This window comes from Suricata suricatta, chromosome 9 (genome assembly GCF_006229205.1).
Source record: "Suricata suricatta isolate VVHF042 chromosome 9, meerkat_22Aug2017_6uvM2_HiC, whole genome shotgun sequence".
Lineage (NCBI taxonomy): Eukaryota > Metazoa > Chordata > Mammalia > Carnivora > Herpestidae > Suricata > Suricata suricatta.
The window spans coordinates 32,170,723-32,192,104 of NC_043708.1; the positions used below are offsets into that span (position 1 = coordinate 32,170,723).

Below are 21,382 nucleotides of genomic sequence, written 5' to 3' on the forward strand. Positions count from 1 at the left end.
CCCTACCATCTCTGTCCTCTGATCACCTCTGTATAAGAGCTGAAATAAGAAAGCAGAACATCAACCGTGTTCAACCTCAGACGGAAACCAGATGTCAGGTGACTCAGATCATTCACCACTCTGCCAATGTCTACAAAGGCACCGCAGATATTGATTTTGAGATTACAAATTAATTTTGGTGACTGGCAAAGTGCACAAATACAGACTTCACTGACAGAGATGATAGACTGTATTTAGTCCTGTGCTGCACTTTGTCATTTATGTCGGTCTCCTACACAGGGTGCAGGCTCCTTGAAGGCCTCCGCCATGTCTTGGTCACCCCTTTGCACCACCCCTCCTCTCCCAGTCTCTGGCCCCTTGCTCAATGGTCTGCACTCCTCAGAAGAAGCTCAGCAAGGGTTTGTCTTGCCAATGATTAAGGGAGCGGGATTCCAGGAAGAGTTTTGGGCATTGCCGAGAGTCTGTATTTTTCACTTCTCTTTTTCCATGATCTGCCAACATCACTCTGCCAGGGACAAGAAGTTTACTTAAATACCATAAAGCAAAAACAGTGGCATTTCGTGGCCATACTTTGAAATTGAGCCATGCTTTACTATAACCAGCAGACCTGAGGGGAGGGCTCAGACTTACAGGTATGTGAATAGCCCCATGCATCTGCATAGGGCAGCCTGAGCAGCTTTGGTTTACTTTTTTTTTTTTTAAAGCTTTTCATTATGGACATTTTCCAATACTCAAAATAGAGTACTGTAATGAAATCTCACATACCTATGGCCCAACTACAATATTTTCCATCTCATGATGGCCACTCTTGTTCATTATACCCTTGACCCCCTACTGGATTATTCTGAAGCAAATCCTAGATATCATATGGTTATGTTTATATCAGTATGTATCTCTAAAAGGTAAGGGTATCTTTAAACCAAAACCATAACATTAGCATGCCTAAAAACAAATTAATGATTTCTTATGATTATACCATTTTCCCACTTTTCTCATTAATATTTTTGTTAAAATTGGCTTTTCTAGAATCAAGATCTAAGTAATGTCCACACATGGTATTTAGCTGAAATGTATCTTAAATCTCTTTTAAGCAATTGGTTTCCCTGCCTCTTTGTTATTTGTGGAGGAAACTAGGTCATTTGTCCTGGAGAGCCTCTCACGTGCTAGATTTTGCTGATTGCCACCTTGCAGTCTGGATCTCAGTCCCTTATATTTCCAGTACACTCATAAGTAGATACAGAAGGTTGATTTGATTTAGGGGCACCTGGGTGGCTCAGTTGGTAAAGCGTCCAACTTCAGCTGAGCTCATGATCTCACAGTTCATGAGTTTGAGCCCCTCGTCGGGCTGTGTACTGACAGCTTGGAGCCTGGTGCCTGCTTTGGATTCTGTGATTTCCTTTCTCTCTCTGACCCTCCCCTGCTCACACTCTGTCTCTCTCTCTCTCTCTCTCTCTCTCTCTCTCTCTCTCTCTCTCTCTCAAAAATAAACATTCAAAAAAAATTTTTTTAATTAAAAAAAGGAAGCTTGATTTGATTTAGGCTTAATATTTTTTGATAAGTGTATTTGATAGGTGTTTCTATACCTGCCATCAGGAGACACTCAATGGCCGGTGTCTCTCTGTGACACAGTTAGCCCCTGATGACCATTTGCTGGATTTATAACTTCAGTAAGGCTTTGAAACATGGTGAAATTCTATTTTCCTAATTCCTCTTTCCTCTATTTGCTGGACTATTGATCACCTTTTACTCTGACTTTGGTTCTGACTCCCAGGTGTCTCCACTGTACATTCCCCCAGTCCAAGAGAGAGGAGCTTCCCAGAGAGTCAGCCCCCACCAGAGTTTGTTCCCCCAGCAACACCCCCTGGCAGGCATCAGTGGGTGCCCGATGAGAGCACAAGCATCTGCATGGTCTGCTGCAGGGAGCGCTTCACCATGGTAAGCAGCGTTGGTCTCTAGCTTTACCAGCAGGGGAACTGAAAGGAAACCACCAGTTCATGAGCCCAGAGTTTATAGTCACCTCCTGTCCCCAAGAGGATATTGGTATTTTTAATTTTTTTAATGTTTTTATTATTTTAATTTTTGAGGCAGACAGAGGAGAGAATGCAAGCAGGGGAGGGGTAGAGAGGAGAAAACACAAAATCTGAAGCAGGCTTATCTTTGACCTAACAAGATATATTTTCTGTATTCAGATGCGTGGTAGGCACCATCAAGGAGCCCTAAATTTTAAAATCTTTTTCCATCCTCATGGAAGAATAAACAGCAGCAGAGTGGTATAACAGGAGGAGTCACCAAACACCAAGAAATCTTCTTTCTAGCTCCCTTTTCACAGGAAGACAGGTGGCCTGGTAGTGGTTTACTGTGCTAGCCCTGGAGACAGGGGACATGGGTTCTAATCCCAGCCCTGCCTCTTACTAGCAGTGTGACTTTTTCAGTCCTAGATGCTCACCTGTAAGCTAGGGATGATATACTTGTTGGCCCGTGGAGCTGTGAGGACCAGGTATGATAACAAATGGTACCGCACTTACCACAGTACTGATTGGCATACTAGCTCAGGGCTGATGAGAACAATGGTGATGTGATTTCTCTGTGTCTCTTTTACCCTCATCTCTGAAGGAAGTAAAATATGTCTTTCAGCCTCTTATAGTGAAATGAGACAGTACTACTAAAAACATTTTGGGGGCGGGAGGAAAGGATACTTTCTCCTCATGGTCAGTGCCATAAAGAAATGTAATATGTGTTGGCTGAGAAAGTCACTTCTGCCCCACCACTTTTTGCTGTGTCTTCACACATTGCCCCACAGACAGGGAGAAATTGTCAGGAACTATTGCAAAACTGTTCCCTCGCTTGGGCACCTTTGCCCACCATCTGAGAGATAATGTTCTTTTGTTTTGTTTTTTTAATTTTTAATTAATTTATATTTATTTTTTATTTTTGAGACACAGAGAGAGACAGAATGAGCAGGGGAGGGTCAGAGAGAGGAAGATACAGAATCCAAAGCAGGCTTCAGGCTCTAAGCTAGCTGTCAGCACAGAGCCTGATGTGGGGCTCGAACCCACAAACCATGAGATCATGACCTGAGCCGAAGCCCGACACTTAACTGAGCCACCCAGGCACCCCTGAGAGATAATGTTTAAACGTCAGCTTCTTAAAGGCAAGGACTAGGTGTTCTTTCTCAGTAGAAGCCAGAGCACCTGGTGTTCTAGATAAGTCACAGGTGGCTAATACCAAAGAGAAATGGGTTGACAGATGTACTCACAGTATCTGCAATCTCATCTTCTCTTCTTGCCTCTTCCTTCTCTCCCCAATGACATTCCTCAGTTCAACAGGCGTCATCATTGTCGCCGCTGTGGCCGGCTAGTGTGCAGTGCCTGCTCCACTAAGAAAATGGTGGTGGAAGGCTGCAGAGAGAGCCCTACTCGCGTGTGTAACCAGTGCTACAGTTACTACAACAAAGAGTGAGTGTCCTGCAGCGGGGCTGCTACATCCATTGACCTCTGCACCATTACCGCCCCCACCTCCTGGTCCTTACACTCTTAGAGTCTCATTGTGGAGGGCATCTCAAATCTGGAACAATTACAACAAGTTTTAATTTAACATTCATGCTGAAATGCCATTAACTCTACAGTGAAATGTTTGACCTTGGTCAGAGAAGCTTCAAAGAGAGGAAGTAGGAGTTCAGAAAAAGCAGAACTCAAGACTCTTATGTGATGTTCTTCCTGAGGTCAGGACACTTGGTTTCTGCCTGAGGCCAGCAGCCTCACCAATTTTCCAACCACTCTTGCTTCCGTTGGTTTCAGCTGGACTCAAAGGCACATGTTCACACCTGCTGAATGTTTGAGCATCACTTCCTTCGGTTCTAATCCAGCTATAGGCAACCTGCCTTGTTATCCACAATGAGGAAACCCCTGCACCTGCTACACAGTTTACCTAGTGACAGAAACTGCTTATACCTCTGAAAAGACCGGTTAGGACTGTGTGTGCTGGCTTAGTGTGGCTCAGTTTTTTTCACTTCTTCTAGCAGCAAAGGAGAGTGAAACTAAGACTCCTAGGCCATCTGGGAATATGAACCAAAGCAACTCCTCAAAAGCAAGTTACTCATCTTTTGCTTAATGACTTAAATTGGTTTTATATTCTGCTCAATAGCATTATTGCATTTGTTTTAATATGAACATTCTTTGTCATCATTTACCATGATGATTAGTGATCTCCTAGGAAGGAAGACATACCATGCTTATATTGTCATTTCTGTGGTCCCGGCATACCACTTGCCTCCCTTGGGGTAGAGGAGAGGACAAATATCCATATACCATATTGCTGAGATGGGAAATGAACAGTTAATATTGATGGGAATTCTGTCACTCAGCAATTATTCAGCAATAATCACTGTGTCCTCAAGGAGCCCCCATTTTAGTGGGGAGACCTTAACAAACAGACCACAAGTTACTGGATGAGTGTAGTGGTAGAAACACAGATTAGCCTGATGGTGAGAAAGTTCCTTAAAGGCATGGCACCTGGTCTGAGCCTCTGAGCATGAGAAATTAGTAGGTAAAGAAGGCATAATGGCATGCCCAGAAGTGGGACTGACAAACACAAAGGTAGTGGCAGGAGAATATGTAGGTTGAATAAATAGGCTCAGACAATGGCTCTTCATGCAGATGATAGACTTGACCTCTGACTTGTAGCCTTAGGACTTAAGTGCTTGGTGATGTTAACTGAAGTTGACCGGAGCCAGAGGCAGAGTGGGGAGGACTTTGTGGGTTGAGCACAGGTGGTGGGTGGTAGGCGTTGGTCTCAAGAGATAACCAAGCTAGGTCATAAGGACTTTGGTGAAACTGCACACATGAAATACTTTTACCCTGAGAAGCTATGGAAGCATTCTAAGTACAAGCATAACATGACCAGATTTGCGTTTTTGAAAGCTTGCTGTAGCTACAAAGTAGAGAGTAGGTTGACAGAGTTATGGACACCAACTGGAAAGCCATTACAAAGGCTCTAGCAGTAAATGCTGAGGCCCCTCTCTGAGGCAGGGATGGAGAGAGAGAGATGGGGACATGTCTCAGAAACACGAGCTACCCGTATACCTCAAAAAGCTGGAATAAGGACTAAAATAAAACCTCAAACCACAAGAGACAAAAATAAAGAAAGATTAGAGCAGAACTCCATGCTATTGAAACCAAACCAAACCAAACAAAACAAAACAAAAAACAAGAAACCCACAGCACAACAGATCAATGAAACCAGAAGCTGCTTCTTCAAAAGAATTAACAAAATTGATAAACCACTAGCGAGTTAAGAGACTCTTAAATATGGAGAACAAACAGAGGGTTACTAGAGGGGCTGTGGGAGGGGGCATAGGCTAAATGGGGAAGGGACATTAAAGAATTTACACTTGAAATCATTATTGCCCTCTATGCTAACTAACTTGGATGCTAAATAAAAAGATTAATGAAAAAGAAAAAAAAAATAAAGAGATATTTAAGAGATAGAAGGGACCGAAAATGGTGAGTGATTTGGCTGTGACAGGTGAGGGACAGAAAGGAGTTTGGTTGGTTCCCTGATGTATTTTACTTGGGTAACGGTGAAAATATCAATGTTCAAAATAGAGGAGAAGGGATTCAGGCATTTCACTTTTCTTTCTCTGTTTCCAGTGTGCCAGAGGAGAATCCAGAACAACCAGAAGGTAAGGCTGAATCATATTCCTGTGACTCCTGGTTTATATGTTCAAGTTGGCTCTTTCTTCAATGTTTCAGCTGCAACTGATACCCTTATGGCAACTCACTACAACTTGTTGGCCAAGGAAAAAAGAAAACTACTGGCATTTCTATCAAGTTGTTTCCTTTAAAGTTCATCATCATACTTACCTACCATACTGGGCCATTAGCTTCAACATTCAGAAGACCAACACCCAAAGAATTTGATCCCTAACTTTGAATAGGTTATTTCTTTTTTTTCTCCTGGATTTCCCCTCACCACCATCTTACTTCCGAATGCTCCCTCCTTCCCCCAACACAATCACTATTAATGGTTTGGTTTATATCTTTCCGTAGAAGTTAGTTTTTAGGGTAGCCAATGACTCAGCCCTCCGTTTGAGAAGGATGTACATTTCAGAGTTTCTTGTGTGAAGCAGTAGGTTGTGGGACAAACACTGTAACGCTCCTCCGGGATCTTCCCTGGGGAAGAGAGTTTGAAGTACCTAGTGAGATCTTCTAAAGGAGATAAAGGGGACCATGGAGAGACAAAGACCTTCAGATAGGCAGGGATCTGCATGCAGCTCATACCAGTTTTCTGGCTGGGGCTTCCCTGCACTGCTGGTCAGTGACTGACACGTGGATGGCACTTTTCTTCTCAGCACCAGACAGCTCCAAGAGTGAAAGCCCTCCATACTCAGCTGTGGTGAGAGTCTCCAAAGCAGCTGAGGTGGAATGGATCTTGGATCTGAATGAGGAGGAAAATGAGCTGGTGCGAAGTGAATTTTACTATGAGCAGGTAACAGCAATAAAATCTGATGGTCATTTGAGTTTCTTTACAATGTATAATTATGGCAAGAAATGCAGGAGCAGATGAACACAGCCTGGCCATTACTTAGCGTAATAATATGGGAGCTAAGACAAGTAAACCAAATAAGGCAGAAAACAGAGAGCACCTCGGAAATGTACATGAGATCAGTAAACACTTCATGGAAGAAGCAGCATTAAGATGATCCTTAGAAGAGTAATAGGAAAAAGTAGCATTTAAGATGATCCTTAGAAGAGTAATAGGAGTGTGACAAGCAGAAATTTGGGGGTTGTAAGGAGAGTGAGGATAGAGGAAGGGCAAAGAGTGCAAAACTAGAACATCTGAGCAAAGGCACAATGTCAAAAATTGCAGGGCATGATTAGGGGCTGGAAATGATTTAATTTGAAAGAACATAGTGTGTTAATAGAGAGTTAGTAAAAGGCAGGATTGAAATGAGTTATTTACGGATAGGGTCTTGAGTTCTGCAGTAGAATATCTACCTGGTAGCAACAGGGATTCTGCAAGGTTTTGGAATGTGCCTTTGGAATATTAATTCAGCAGCAGTGTGTCCACACTTGAAGCAGAGACTTCTCCCGCAAGGCCACTTCCCTAGTCCATGCCAGCAATAAGGAGGACCTGCACTAGTGGGGAAAAAGGAGGGAATGTGTGGACACATGAACACAGTATTCCGGAATAGGGACGAAACCCAGCAGCCAAAGTGTTAGCAGCACCTCTTAGAACACCTGCAATTGGTTGGGTTTCGCTCCTACTTTGCTGTGGAAGTCTGGCTCCTTCCTCCAGTGTATTTCAAGCCTGGTGAATAGGAAGAATAATACCTGCCATCCAGCTACATTTGAAGAATGCTTTGGTCCCTGAGCTCCCTGTGTGTTTCTCTCTTCTTCCATCCTGGCCAGTCCCCCAGCGCCTCCTTGTGCATTGCCATCCTGAACCTGCACCGGGACAGCACCGTGTGTGGCCACCAGCTAATTGAGCACTGCTGCAGGCTGTCCCAGGGCCTCACCAACCCAGAGGTGGATGCAGGGCTACTCACAGACATCATGAAGCAGCTGCTCTTCAGCGCCAAGATGATGTTCGTCAAGGCTGGCCGGAGCCAGGACCTTGCTCTCTGTGACAGGTCAGTGTGAATGAGTCTGTGTGCTTTTACGTGGTTATCATTTCTATCTGGTGGCTTTTTCTGGCCCCGCTATGAATTCTCACCTCTCCTTCCTCTCTCATAAGACCCACCGAAATGTTTTGCTTCTCAATTTAATATTAGTGAAATGCTGCTACAGATCACAAGTGATCTTCCCTACCCTTTTCTTTCCCTGGGTGGATCCTCAAAACAGTGTTCTCTATGTCTATCCAGTCAGAAAGTAAACACTATGGTTAATCTGTAATTAAAATCATTTTAAGGAAGCACCTTTAGTTTCTGTGGAACTTTCTAGCTTTAAAAGGAAGTAGGCACTCTGTAATGTCCAATGCTTAACCTTGGCCAGAACTCTACCTTGTGTTGACCAAATCCAGACTATTGCCTCCAGAGTTCTGGGTAACAGATCTATAAAGCACACTGGGGCCCAGTCTGTCCCTGTGTTATCACTAGGAATCTGAGTCATAAAGTAGAACTATCTATGAAAAAGGTATGATTAGGCCCCCAAATCCCTGTACAACCTGCTCTGCCTCCATTCATTAACTTCACAATGAAAACTCCCGCTTTCCAGTTTATCCACCCAGATGTGTGACTCATGTTGTGTGTTCTTCACACGCAGCCCTAGTTAGATGTGGGAGCAGAGAGCAATTTTCTTTGACGTGTAAGTGCCACAGGCACTTGTTCACAGCATTTGCCTGCAGATTCCCAAGATGGAGAGCCAATGCAGTGGATCTCATCTCTACTACTTCCTAGTTCTCATCCTTGGACAAGTCTGTTAACTGCTCTGGGCCTCAGTTTCCTCCTCCATAAAATGGGGGGTGTTGATAGTACTTGTAGGGCGGTTATGAGAATAAGATGAGAATATCTATGTGAAGGGCTAAGAATGGAGCCTTTGTACTCCAAAAATGCTAGTTTTATTATTTTCATTAATAAAACCAGGGGGCATGTGGGTGGCTCAGTTGATTAAACATCCAACTCTTGATTTTGGCTCAGGTCATGATCTCAGGGTTTATGAGTTCAAGCCCCCCATCGAGCTCCATGCTGACAGCTCTCTCTCTCAAAATCAATAAAGAAACTTTAAAAAAAAATTTTATAAAGCGGTGCCTGGATGGTTAAGCATCTGACTTCAGCATAGGTCATGATCTCAGTTTGTAAGTTCAAGCCATGCGTGGAGCTCTGTGCTGACAGCTCAGAGCCTGGTGCCTACTTCAGATTCTGTGTCTTTCTCTCTCACTGCCTCTCCCCCACTTTCACTCTGTCTCTCTGCCTTCCAAGAATAAATAAAACATTAAAAACTTGTTTTTTAAATAACAAAACCAGAAGATTGAGAAAGACTAGAGGAGGTGGGACAGAAAGTAGGAGGAAATATAAAGGAGTTAATTTCACTGTTTCATACCGAGAGACAAAGATTCTACGCCATTTTTCAAGTTAATAAATGAAGAAATGGGCATATGTTAAGTAAAGTGTTTTAAATAACCATGAGAAGAACCAAAAATCTACCCATCTACCAGAAATAGAGAAGAAGAGGAGAAAAGAACAAAAACCACTCCATATAGCAAAAGATAGAATTTAAGGCAAAAATAAAAATATATCTAAATATACCTCAAATGTCAGTAATGTAAATGAGATCAAATCTTTTATTAAAAGAAAAAAGTATTCAGATTAGGGGGAGGGAAACAAATTTAACATCAAGTCCTCTACTTTCAAAATCTAATATAAATGGAGGAAGTATCTACTTTAGGCTGTAGACAGCAGAAATTAAGAAAGTGCTAAAAAAAATGGGGGGAGGGGAAGTGCCTAAGTGAGTCAGTTAAGTGTCTGAGATCAAGCCTGAATCAGGCTCTACACTGACAGCTCACAGCTTGCTTGGGATTCTCTCTCTCGCCCTCTCTGAGGAAGGAAAGAAGGAGGGAAGGAAGGAAGGAGGGAGGAAGGAAGCAAGCCCCTCCCTTGCTCAAGTCCATGCACACAAGCGCTTGCTCTCTTGCTGTCTCTCTCCTCTAAAATAAAAAAATTTAATTTAATTTAACTTAAAAAAGAAAGTGCTTCCTTTGGTAGGATTCTCAACCCCAGAGGCTGTGCACGTCTCTTGACAATGTACAACAATTGCTTCACATTACACATTTGTAATTTATAGATTCAGGCACACCCATTCCAGAGGATTTCTTTCTTCGTGCAGGTTTCATCTCTCATATGTATTTAGAACTCCTGGTTTGCACAGTATCTTTCCATTGTTTTTAATTCATACCTCCTTCTGAGAGACAAATAAATAAATAAATCTTTCAAAACAAAACTCACATTACCTGTTACAAATGAACCTTACAAATGAACATTATGATACCAAATTTGCTTTTACACCATATACTCTCCCTTACCCCATTCCCACTAAGCTGAGAATGAATGATGTCCTGGATCCGTTTCCAGGGAAATTAATGGACAAGTAAGGATCATGGGGTTTTTTTGTAGACATCTAAACAATTACATATAATTGTATATAACATACAATATAATATATTGTGTGTGTGTGTTATATATATGTGTGTGTATATATATATGTATATATATATACACACACAGTTATATTCAAGAACTCTGAGTGTAAGACTTTCAGGAGCAGTGTACAGAATGACCCCAGTTCTCTGGGCTCTCTGTCACCATAGGGTTTTTGCATCATCAGGTATCAGGAGTAAGATCAAAGGTGGCAGTGCTAGTGGGCTCTAACACACTCATTCTTAGCATAGGAAGAGGATGTCAAGTCCAAGAGATTAGAATCCAGGTGAAGGACCAGGCTGTCGTTTCCCAGCAGCATCTCTAGAGAAAGGTGGTGACATGGCTTCTGCACTGGCCAGAAGTACAGGCCAGGCCATTGATAATCTCTGTGCTCTCTCCCTAGCAGGTAGGCTTCTAAAGAACCAAAAAGCAAGTTTATGAGTCTCATACTTGTAAGCATCCCTACTCTGAGTATTAATATCTAATATTTAATGAGTACATTCAAAATTCTAGACTCAATCCTAAGCCCTTTTACTTGGGCTATTTCATTTTATCCTTAAAATTATCTTATTATTATACCCATTTTACTGATAAGTAAAGTGAGATAGAGAACAGTTAACTAACTTGCTCAAGGTCATAGAACTGCTAAGTGATAGAGTTGAGATTCAGAGAGTCTGACTCCAGAGTCTGACATAGTTTCTGTGTACCTCTCAATTTTCATCATCACATTTCAGGTTGGAATTGAAACAGAAAATATCTGGGGCGCCTGGGTGGCTCGTCGGTTGAGCATCCGACTTCAGCTCAAGTCATGATCTCACCATCTGTGGGTTCAAGCCCCACATCAGGCTCCGTGCTGACAACTCAGAGCCTGAACCCTGCTTCAGATTCTGTGTCTCCCTCTCTCTCTCTGCCCCTCCCCCACTCACTCTCTGTCTCTCTCTCTCCCTCTCTCAAAACAAAAAATAAAGACATAAAAAAATATCTAAGCAGCAACTATTCTTAGTAAGACTCTGTAGAGCCTCATTGCATTGCCTCTTTCCTCCCTCTAGCTACATCAGCAAGGTAGATGTGCTGAATATCTTAGTTGCTGCTTCATATCGCCATGTGCCATCTCTGGATCAGATCTTGCAGCCGGCTGCAGTAACCAGGCTAAGGAACCAGCTTTTGGAAGCTGAGTACTACCAACTGGGTGTTGAGGTGAGGCCATGACAAAGCTTACCTCTACCCAATTGTAATCAGTTGCCTTTGCCTGGCCTTGCAAACAGGTATTGTCATCTCTCAGTTGTCCTTGGCCATGGGGAAGTATCCAGAGTATGACAAATTTGCCAGTTGGGAGTAATGGCAGGTGGGGGATGGGGACGGAAGATGTTTGGGAAATAATTGGTCTTTGGGACTTTCACTGGATTTAGGTACCTCTCACTAAAAGGAGTAGTTTTTCCTCCAGGTCTCCACAAAGACTGGCCTCGATCCCACTGGAGCATGGCATGCTTGGGGCATGGCCTGCCTCAAAGCCGGGAACCTCCCTTCTGCACGGGAGAAGTTCAGTCGTTGTCTGAAGCCCCCTTTTGACCTCAACCAGCTGAGTCACGGCTCAAGACTGGTACAGGATGTCATTGAGTACCTGGAGTCCACAGTGAGGCCCGTCCTATCCTTGGTAAGAAGACAGCAGGTGGAGGGTCAGTTCAGGGAGGAAAGTTCAGGAGCAGTAATGACCTGGGGAAAGGAACAACTTCCACTTAGCCTATACTGGCAGTCCTGGCTCAGAGTTCCCAGGTCTAAATTTTATTCTTTCCATTATATATAATTAGGTGAGTAACTATAAATGGTTAGATAAGCAATACAAAGCCAATTTAAATGGGAAAAAAAACTACAGAAAAATATTTTTTAAATGATAAAAATTGTACATAATCCCATACCCAAACTAAGTAATATCTAGATTTTGGTGAATTTTTTGCATTTTGCTTTTGAATAAAATTGATATTATAAACATGGTGTTACAGAGAATTGTAAAACCATATTGTAAGCCTATTACAATACAAAGAATTACTAAGTATTCTTTGAAAGCAGTATTTTCAGAGGCTGCTGAGAATTTACTGAGTTTTATTTTTCTTTGCACTCTCTCCATTCCTGTCAGCACGATGATGATTACTTTGCTACCTTGAAAGAGCTGGAAGCTACCCTTCGGACCCAGAGCCTCTCTCTGGAGGTGATTCCTGAAGGGAAAATCATGAACAACACCTACTACCAAGAATGCCTCTTCTACCTGCATAACTACAGCACTAACCTGGCCATCATCAGCTTCTACATGAGGCACAGCTGCCTGCGGGAAGCCTTGCTCCACCTCCTCAACAAGGTGGGCCGCACAAACCCGGCTCTCAAAGCCCACTTTGCCCACCTGGGTTGGCCCACTCAGCTTTAAGGGGAGTGATAACCCCCCTGAAACAACCCCAGTGTTGAGCTATAAGATCACCTCTGGCAAAGTCAGGTAAAATTGGAAAATTCTGTCCACTTAGATTATGATTTGGTATATTTACAAGTCTTAGCCTGGATTCCCGGATTTCCTCTCTGATCGTCAATGACAGATTTCATTCCTTCTCCCAAAACATACAGTCAAATCAAATAGTAGTTGAGAGCATGGTCTCTGGAATGAGACAGTTGGTATAAGTGGTGTGACTTTGAGCAAATTCGTCTACCTCTCTGTTTCCACACACCTCCCACCTGCCCTGGAACTGTGTCCCCACTGCTGATTCAGCTGCTGGTCCACTCAGAGTTGTTACAAGACCCAGGAAACACCCATGATCCTATATTTGGGCCACAAATATTCTAATGGAGAGAGAAGTGTGCCCTGCTGTTTTCCATCTGACATCCTCTGCCTTCCTCCCACAGGAGATAAGGGCACCACCAAAGTGCACTATTTCTTTGGAGCCATTGTTAGGCAAAATCAGAACTCTGTTTCCCCTGACCCTTTGATATTCCCTTTTTTATGAGAATATTCCATGAATACTTTTGGAACTGGTCCAGACCAAATTTCATAGGAAATTAAAGTTCAATACTTTAATTTCAGTCTGCCCCCCTAATTCAAAATGGCAGCCAAAGAAAGTTTACAAATGGACGTATCTTCTAGGATTGCTCCAGGTGAAGTCCACTGTTCACAATCCTGGTAACCGTACCCCTACTGGACAGTGAAAGGGAAATGTTTTCACCATTGCCTTAGCTACTATCTCCTAGCTACTAACCAGGTTTCAGGGATAAACTAAGAATTATTTTATTAAGAGTTTAATTGCTAATTTTTTTTTCCTTTTCCTCAGTTTCCAAATGAATTTGGGGGTAAAGCTGCTTCTTCGAAGCACAAACTAAGTGGAAATCAACCTGTTCTATTTCTTCTAACTGTTGACTAGTCCAGAGAGTTAAGCTGCTTACTTGCTTATCTTGGTATAAGCTGACAACAGCATTACCCAGCATTACCCTTTACATTTGTCAGAGTTGGGAAAGAGCCTTCTTTTTATCTCCTGTAATCATATTTGCCCTTGAGCCGAAATATCTTAATTAGAAAGCAGATAGGGAACAACAGAAAAGCACTGTGAAAACTGCAGCTCATTGGCTAGAGCTGGAAGGTGTTCTGTTGCTACTAGCTTCATTCCCTGCCCTTTTCACCCCTTTACCTGCCCCACTGCCTAAGGGTGATCCTTCTAAAACAGAATTTGTTATTAATGTTATTCATAATTCATGTTATTCCCCTCTCTGAAAGGCCCTCAGAAGATCCCTATGGCCATAAAATGAAGTCCAAATTCCTTAGCATGCATGCAGGACCCACCAAGATCAGGCCCCCTGATTTCTCCAGTTTGTTTTCACCACAAGTCCTATATATGCTCTGCATTCCAGACTTATGAAATCATTTACCCTGTATTTTCTTACCTCCATGAATTGCATGTGCTGTTCCCCCTACCTAGAATACCCTGCCCCTCTCTGTTTTCTTGGAAAACTCCTATTTATCCTTTCAGACCCTCTCTGTTGAGCATTCATAGAACACACAAGCAACGTTAGTCACCATTTCCTATACACCACCACTGTATCTGGAGTACAGCTCTCTTTTGCGGTGATCCCACCACATTTCTGGACCATGAAAGCTTATGTTTTACCTCTCTCTGTCTTCAGATGCCTGGCCTAGTGCCAGTTATGAATGAATGAGTGAATAGATGAATAGGTGAAATGGAAGCTCTTAAGGTCTTTCTCTTCTGAGAAGTTCCACCTTTCCTATGGAGCTGATCCCTCTGCTTTTTAAAGTCTATCCTAAAACTTTTAAATTAGGTCTGGGTTTCCCAGTTTGGAACAGCCAGAATTGGAAAAGGAGTCCTCACCCACTGTGGATGTCCTCAAAGCTGAGAACTCCTCCAGTTCTTAACAGCTCATGTGGTTAGACTACCATGTGTTTATGGCCATTCTTTCCTAGTCACAGTTTAAAGTCTAAATGCCCAGATGATTTTTTTCTATGACTACAGAATGCGGATTTATAACACAGGGTCTCTGAACCACAGGTGAGCTTCAGAAGGGAAGGGATTCGAATGCGTGTGCACTTTCCTGAGGAGTTGGTCCATGTTTATCATTTATTCATTCATCCAAGAAATATTTATTAAGTAGCTGAGGACTATTCGGGGTACTGTGGGGAAAAAAAAACAGACAAAAATATCTGCCCTCATAAAATTTACCTAATAGCAGCGAGACAGATAATTAAAAAGTATAGTATAGGTGATGAGTAATAAGAAAAATAAAGCAGGGGAGGGGCAGGGATGGATTGGGAAGTTTTAGAAAGGAGGCCCAGGAAAGGTGACACTCAGTAAATGCCTGAAGGAGGTGAGGACTGAGCCATACAGATTATGGAGGAAGCGCAGTCTAGGCAGACGGCCAAGCAAATGCAAGGGCCAGGGTGGCTCAAGCAGAGTGAACTGGAGAAAGCATAGGAACAGATAAGGTCCGAAAGGTAACAAGGGCCCAAGCATATAGGTACCATATATGGCCTTGTGGACGTTGTGAGGGCTTGGGCTTGGTGCTGAGTGAGGAAAACCACTGGAAGATTTTGAGCGGAGGAGTAACACGATGTGCCTTATGGTTTGACAAAATCACTCAGGTTGATTGGTTGGCATTAGACAAAAAAGAGGCAGGAGGAGAAAGTGGTAGGCCAGAGAGAAAGCTATTTCAGTAATCCAGGCAAGTGGTCAGACAGGCAGATTCTGTATGTATTTTGATGGTTCAAATAGTAGATTCAATAGAATTTGCTAATGAATTTTATTCTGGGGAGAGGAGCAGGATCTGACTGGGGTTTTTAACAACTAGAACAACTAGAAGAACAAAATTGCCACCTGAGAAAGGAAAGACTACAGAAAGAAGAGATTTGGAAGAAACAACCAGGAGTGAAGTTCTAGATGTATTAAGTTTACTAGACACCCAAGAAGACATTTTGAATAGGAAGCTGGATATATGTTAGATATACACTTCTGGAGTTCAGGAGGAATGAACACGATGGAAATAGGCATCTAGACACAATCACCAAATAGTTTTAAAGCCATGAGACTACATGAAATCACCAAAAGAGTGAGTATAGAAAGAAAAGAGAACAGGTTTCTCCTAAGCCCTGAGGAAATTAAGAGGAACCAGCAAAAGAGATTGAGAAGGAGTAGCCAGAGAAGTAGAAAGAAAACCTGGAGAAGGTGATGTAGAAGCCAAAAAAAAAGAAAATTTTTCAAGGAGGAGGAAGCCATCAGCTATATCAAAAGTTGTTGATAGGGGCGCGGGCACCTGGGTGGCTCAGTCAGTTAAGCCTCCGACTTCAGCTCAGGTCAGATCTCACATTCGTGGGTTTGAGCCCCGCGTCAGGCTCTGTGCTGACAGCTAGCTCAGAGCCTGGAGCTTGCTTCTGGTCCTGTGTCTCCTCTCTCTGCCCCTCCCACTCTCATGCTCTGTTTCTGTATCAAAAAATAAATAAAACATTAAAAAAAAAGTTGTTGATAGATCAGGTGGAAAACAAGGACCAAGAATTTTAGATTTAACAATTTAGAGGTCATTGGTGACCGCGGGGGCAGTTTCAGTGAAGTCGTGGGTGCAAAAACTTGATAAGAATGGGTTGAAGAAACAATCACAGGAGAGAAATTGGAGACTGGGAGTGTAAATGACTTTGTCAAGCTTTTCTGTTCAGGAAAGGAGAGAAGTGGAGCAGTCACCAGAGTGGGATTCTCAGAGGTATCTGTGACTCATAAAATGTTAAGAAGCACCATTGTAGGAGGAAGCTGAAGGTGTGTGAGTGGAAGGAAATCCAGAGTGGACCCCAGACAGTGCCAGAACCAGGCTCAGTACTTGACTTTTTGCCTTGACCTGCCGCAGGAGAGTCCTCCAGAAGTCTTCATCGAAGGCATTTTCCAGCCAAGCTATAAAAGTGGGAAGCTACACACTCTGGAGAACTTGCTAGAATCCATTGATCCAACCTTAGAGAGCTGGGGAAAGTACTTGATAGCTGCCTGCCAACATTTACAGAAGAAGAACTACTACCACATTCTGTATGAGCTGCAACAGTTTATGAAGGTAATAGCCCCTTCCTGCCCTCTACCTCTGTCGATGGCAACCTGCCATGCGGGGAGACTGTGCAAGACTGTCACCTGACCCTCCGCTTCACTATGTGACCAACCGTAGAACAAATTTGCTCTCTAGCGTTGTTGAATAATGTTAGGATTTCCATCCTCATCACAGAGGCAAATTATAACTGTGTCAGTAATGGCATTCTTTAGAACTCAAGGAATGTGAAGGTTAAGAAGAGGCCTGTGGCAATTTCAAGATAAGCATGAGGCATGAATGCAGAATTCATAAGGAATAATAAATAAGCAAATGTTTTTAGAGAAGATGCATGAAGGGAGAGGGAACAAGTTTTCTCCCAATCTGTCCGAGGATTCCAAATACTAAATCACAGAGAAATTGAACCATTCAAAGCCAAAGTGAGACCAAAGCCAAGATAAATGGAAAATCAGAAATATCCTTTTTGAAGATCTCTTCTGTGGTAGAATAAAATTCTTCCCAGGAGCTCAGCCAATCGGTTCCCCTTAGGATCCCTTGGGCTTAGGAGAAACTGATGCAAAATAGTTGTGCAACTGGCCATGGGTATGGATGCTGGTGACCGGGATTCATGGTTGGAAATTAAGTCAGAATTCTCCTAAACCACCCCCCCCACCCTTTAATATCACTAATCTCACTTGACCCGAGCATTCATTTCCCTCTTCTAGGACCAAGTCCGGGCCGCCATGACCTGTATCCGATTCTTCAGTCACAAAGCAAAGACTTACACGGAACTGGGAGAGAAGCTCTCATGGCTGCTTAAGGCCAAGGACCACCTGAAGATCTACCTCCAAGACACCTCTCGCAGCACCAGAAGGAAGAAAACCACCTTCTTCCAAAAGAAGATGACTGCAGCTGATGTGTCCAGGTAGCCCAGGGCTTGGGGAACAATTAGGGTGGGCAGAAGGGCTGGAAAGGAGTGTCTGTGAAGATGAAGCCGCTCTTGTCCTGAACCCTGAAAGAGAACCACTCATCTAAAGGGAATCATTCCTGAGTGACAGGATGCAGTACAAGCACGCACAGCCTACAGACCTCATAGAAGAGAGTGAGGGAAGTATTGGGATGAGACTAAATGCCAAATGCCTTCCAGTAGGCAAGTGAAAGAGGTCCTCAAGGTGATGGCCTGCCCCCATCTTCATCTTCCTCACATACCCCTTCCTCTTCCCTTGCTGGGCAGCAGCCATGCTGGCCTCCTGGGGGCTCCACACACCAAGCCTTTCGCTCCTCTCAGTCTTGATGCTTGCTTACCCATTCACTCCCCCTGCTTACAACACAACATCCAAAGTAAATGCTGCACCCCACCTTTATTGCCATGGGAAGCCCAGTTGCTAGATATTTTGTGTGTTTGTTCATTATTCATCTCTCCTCTCACCTATGACATCTGTGAGGGTAGGGTTCATGTCTCTCTTGAGCTCTGTTGTTGTCAGCAGCACATAGGTGCTTTCTAAATACTTACTGATGCAGGGATTGGACTTTGTCCAATTCCATGGAGCAGCTTACCCACTACGAGTCTGTACAGGGCACCTAGCTTGTCTTGTAACTGCTCAAAAGGAATTTTGGGTTTTTTCTCCCTCCATATCATTTCTTTCACCTTTTCCATTGCCATCTTATCATGATTTCTCAGTCACCTGGCCCTCATCACTCCTAAAGCCCCTTGTGAGGCTAGACTGTGTGTCTCCTGTCACAATAGGCACATGAACACACTTCAGCTGCAGATGGAAGTGACCAGGTTCTTACATCGGTGTGAAAGTGCTGGGACCTCTCAAATCACCACCTTGCCTCTGCCAACCCTCTTTGGAAATAACCACATGAAAATGGATGTTGCCTGCAAGGTACTTATGAATGCTTCAGACCTCTCATAGCCTATTCTCTTTCAGAAGCTTATCACGATTGTTATCGTCTGGTTAGTACTTCAGTTGCTTGTTTGATGACTGCCTTCCCACTAGGACATGAGCCATGGAAGCCTGGAAATCAAGTCCATTTTGATGACTCGTGTATTCCTAGTGCCTGGCACTTGGTAGAGTCTCAGCAACTATTTGTTGAATAAATGGGAGCCCTTATTCTTAATAGAGGAACTACTCCAATAATTATTGCTTCTTTACATACATTTTCCTCTCCTTTTCAGGTCATGCTAGGAGGGAAGAATGTGGAAGATGGTTTTGGAATTGCATTCCGTGTTCTGCAGGTATGTCTTGAATCGCTGAAGACTATACTGAGGGCGATCAGCACCTGAGCACAGTTCCATGAGAGATTGTTCTTCAGAAAACTTCTATCCCAAGGGAAGCAGATTGACATAAACATCATGAATGTAGTCGAGGTGGCTACCACAGAACAGCGTCACATTCAAGATTCTAGGACACTTTGCCAAAAGCCAAGTAACCAATGTCAGAGTCATCAAAAGCCATCAAGTCTAGAACAGCTCCCCAAAGCTGTCCCCTTGTGCAGCCTGTGCTTGCGCTCTGAAGGGAACATGGCTAGAGGGTGTGGCAGGAAGTGGCGGGTGGTCCTGGGCAGCAGGAAGAGCTGCAGGCAGCAAGGACTGCCCTCTGCCCTCCATCTGCCCGGAAGTGGCTCGAGGAGTACCTTTCCTGTTGCTTGTGGTGAGAAGACACAGGTGCAGCCACAGCCCTGGAGAGAGTCCAGGGTGGGGCACCAAAACCACAGGGGCACCGTTTCTCCAGACCATCCCCACACAGTTCCACGCAGACGCACTAAGGACTATCTCACTCTGGGCACTTGGGTCTGGAACACACTGTGTGTGTCTCAAGATCAGTGGCTTCATGACTGATCAGACTGGCTCCTTTCTTTTCCACCTATTTCAGTGTTGGAAAAATCTCTACACACCTGGCTACTCCTGGTGGGCAGGCAGGCCCACCGCTCCTCCCAGACTGGCGAGGATTGTCATAGACCACAGACCTGGCTTAAAACGTTGATCTGATAGTTTCCAGCAAATCAGTCCTTCAGTGAATTGGCCTGCTTCCAAACACTAAGGCATCTCTCAAGAGAGCACCAAGTGTCCATGGCAGCAAACACCAACCCCCCAACATCCCTTTCCTAAGAGAAAGGTGGCTCTTTAGAAAAACCACAAATTGGGGAATTGGATTAGAATGTTTTCAGAAAGTGGCAGGCAGCAAGTTAGATATACCATTTTAGATATCAAGGTTGTGATTTTTTATAGTTGTTTCCTAAATGTCTACCTAATTCCAAAGAGGAACTTTTTGCTTGTTTTTGTTTGTTTCTTGTGTGAGTGTTTTCTATCATGCTACAATCAGCATGGCTTTCTACACCAAGCATAGTGGGAGTTTTTTAAACATTGCCTTCCTTCCCCCTGCTGATGTCCTCTGCTACTCTAAGCCCATCATTCTGTGTTCTGTTCTAGGACTTCCAGCTGGATGCTGCAGCGACCTACTGCAGGGCTGCCCGGCAACTGGTGGAGAGAGAGAAATACAGTGAGATACAGCAGTTGCTCAAGTGTGTCAGTGAGTCAGGCATGGCAGCCAAAAGTGATGGGGACACCATCCTCCTCAACTGCTTGGAAGCGTTCAAGAGAATTCCACCCCAGGTGCACTCACCCCTATACCTCTTGACTCCTCTATTTTGGTGTCTTCATATCCCTTTCTTCATGTTTCTGTTCCCCATAATTACTCATAATGTACTGAAACTCTGTAAGATCCCTTTATCTTTCTGACTCCTCTCCAATGGTGGCCTCACCGTAACCAGCCCATCCCTGGAAAGAAAATTCACGATAACCTCTATACCTGGAACATGTCTCTCAATATCTGTTGTCTAATATTTGCACCTGGAAATGTCTGTGGACAGACCAAGTTGAGCTTCTCCCTGTGATTATAGAGGAGGTCAGAGTGAGTCTGCAGATGGCCGTTGAAGCATGTTGCCTATGAAATTGTCCCCCCGTGACCTCTTTGTGGGGTAAATGGAGCTACATCCATTCATGAAGGCCAAGAACGGGCCTTTGGGGAGCTGTTCTTTCTCCTCAAATTTCCAAGCTTAGTGTTATCCCTAGATTTCCTTGGATGCCCTAGTAGCAGAAGTTGAGTTTGAGGGATGCCTGGCTGGCTCAGTCAGTGGAGCATGTGACTCTTGATCTTGAGATTGTAAGCTCAAGCCTCACAATGGGTATAGAGATTACTTAAAAATGAAATCTTCCTAAGAAAAAAGAAGAAATTGAGTTTAAGAAGAGTCAGAAAGGCTAGGCTGAGACTGGATTGGGCCTCAGCTTCTATGCTGGGGACTCCTCTTCCTCTCACGACTGCTGTTTCTGTTCTGCACAGGAGCTGGAGGGCCTGATCCAGGCAATACACAGTGATGACAACAAGGTGAGCAGAATTTTCTCCAAAGCCTGGTGTTGCTCCTCCCCACAAAACCTATATCTCAGCTTCTTTGCTATCCATAGATGGAGCTGGGGCCCAGGTGGGGGTGCAGAAGGGGGAAAATTGAGGGAGAACACACAAACATTGACCTCATGAGCCTTTGCCTTTCCATTTCTTTATCCCCAAGACAAACATGTCCTAGGCTACTCCTGACTCTCCATTTTCTATGCAGAGCTTTTCTGAGAGAATCCTAGAAAATCCTTCACATCCATCTTCAGGTTGAGTGAATGAGGTTCTCACAGTGGGCAGACATTTCTTTATCTTG

General features: G+C 43.7%; 1 protein-coding gene across 4 annotated transcripts in view; it reads left to right on the forward strand.

Annotated features, from left to right (window-relative positions):
• ZFYVE26 (zinc finger FYVE-type containing 26) overlaps window positions 1-21,382 on the forward strand; it is a 66,949-nt gene that overhangs the window by 42,498 nt on the left and 3,069 nt on the right. For 3 of the 4 annotated variants that reach the window (XM_029951144.1, XM_029951147.1, XM_029951145.1), the window contains 14 exons: window positions 1,772-1,935; window positions 3,319-3,455; window positions 5,649-5,680; window positions 6,350-6,486; window positions 7,410-7,630; window positions 11,182-11,329; window positions 11,577-11,786; window positions 12,267-12,485; window positions 16,508-16,705; window positions 17,398-17,597; window positions 18,420-18,561; window positions 18,855-18,914; window positions 20,109-20,291; window positions 21,019-21,063. In XM_029951144.1, the coding sequence (XP_029807004.1) occupies window positions 1,772-1,935; window positions 3,319-3,455; window positions 5,649-5,680; window positions 6,350-6,486; window positions 7,410-7,630; window positions 11,182-11,329; window positions 11,577-11,786; window positions 12,267-12,485; window positions 16,508-16,705; window positions 17,398-17,597; window positions 18,420-18,561; window positions 18,855-18,914; window positions 20,109-20,291; window positions 21,019-21,063 (2,096 nt within the window). The remainder of the gene's footprint in view (window positions 1-1,771; window positions 1,936-3,318; window positions 3,456-5,648; window positions 5,681-6,349; window positions 6,487-7,409; window positions 7,631-11,181; window positions 11,330-11,576; window positions 11,787-12,266; window positions 12,486-16,507; window positions 16,706-17,397; window positions 17,598-18,419; window positions 18,562-18,854; window positions 18,915-20,108; window positions 20,292-21,018; window positions 21,064-21,382) is intronic. The other variant, XM_029951146.1, reaches the window with a different exon arrangement.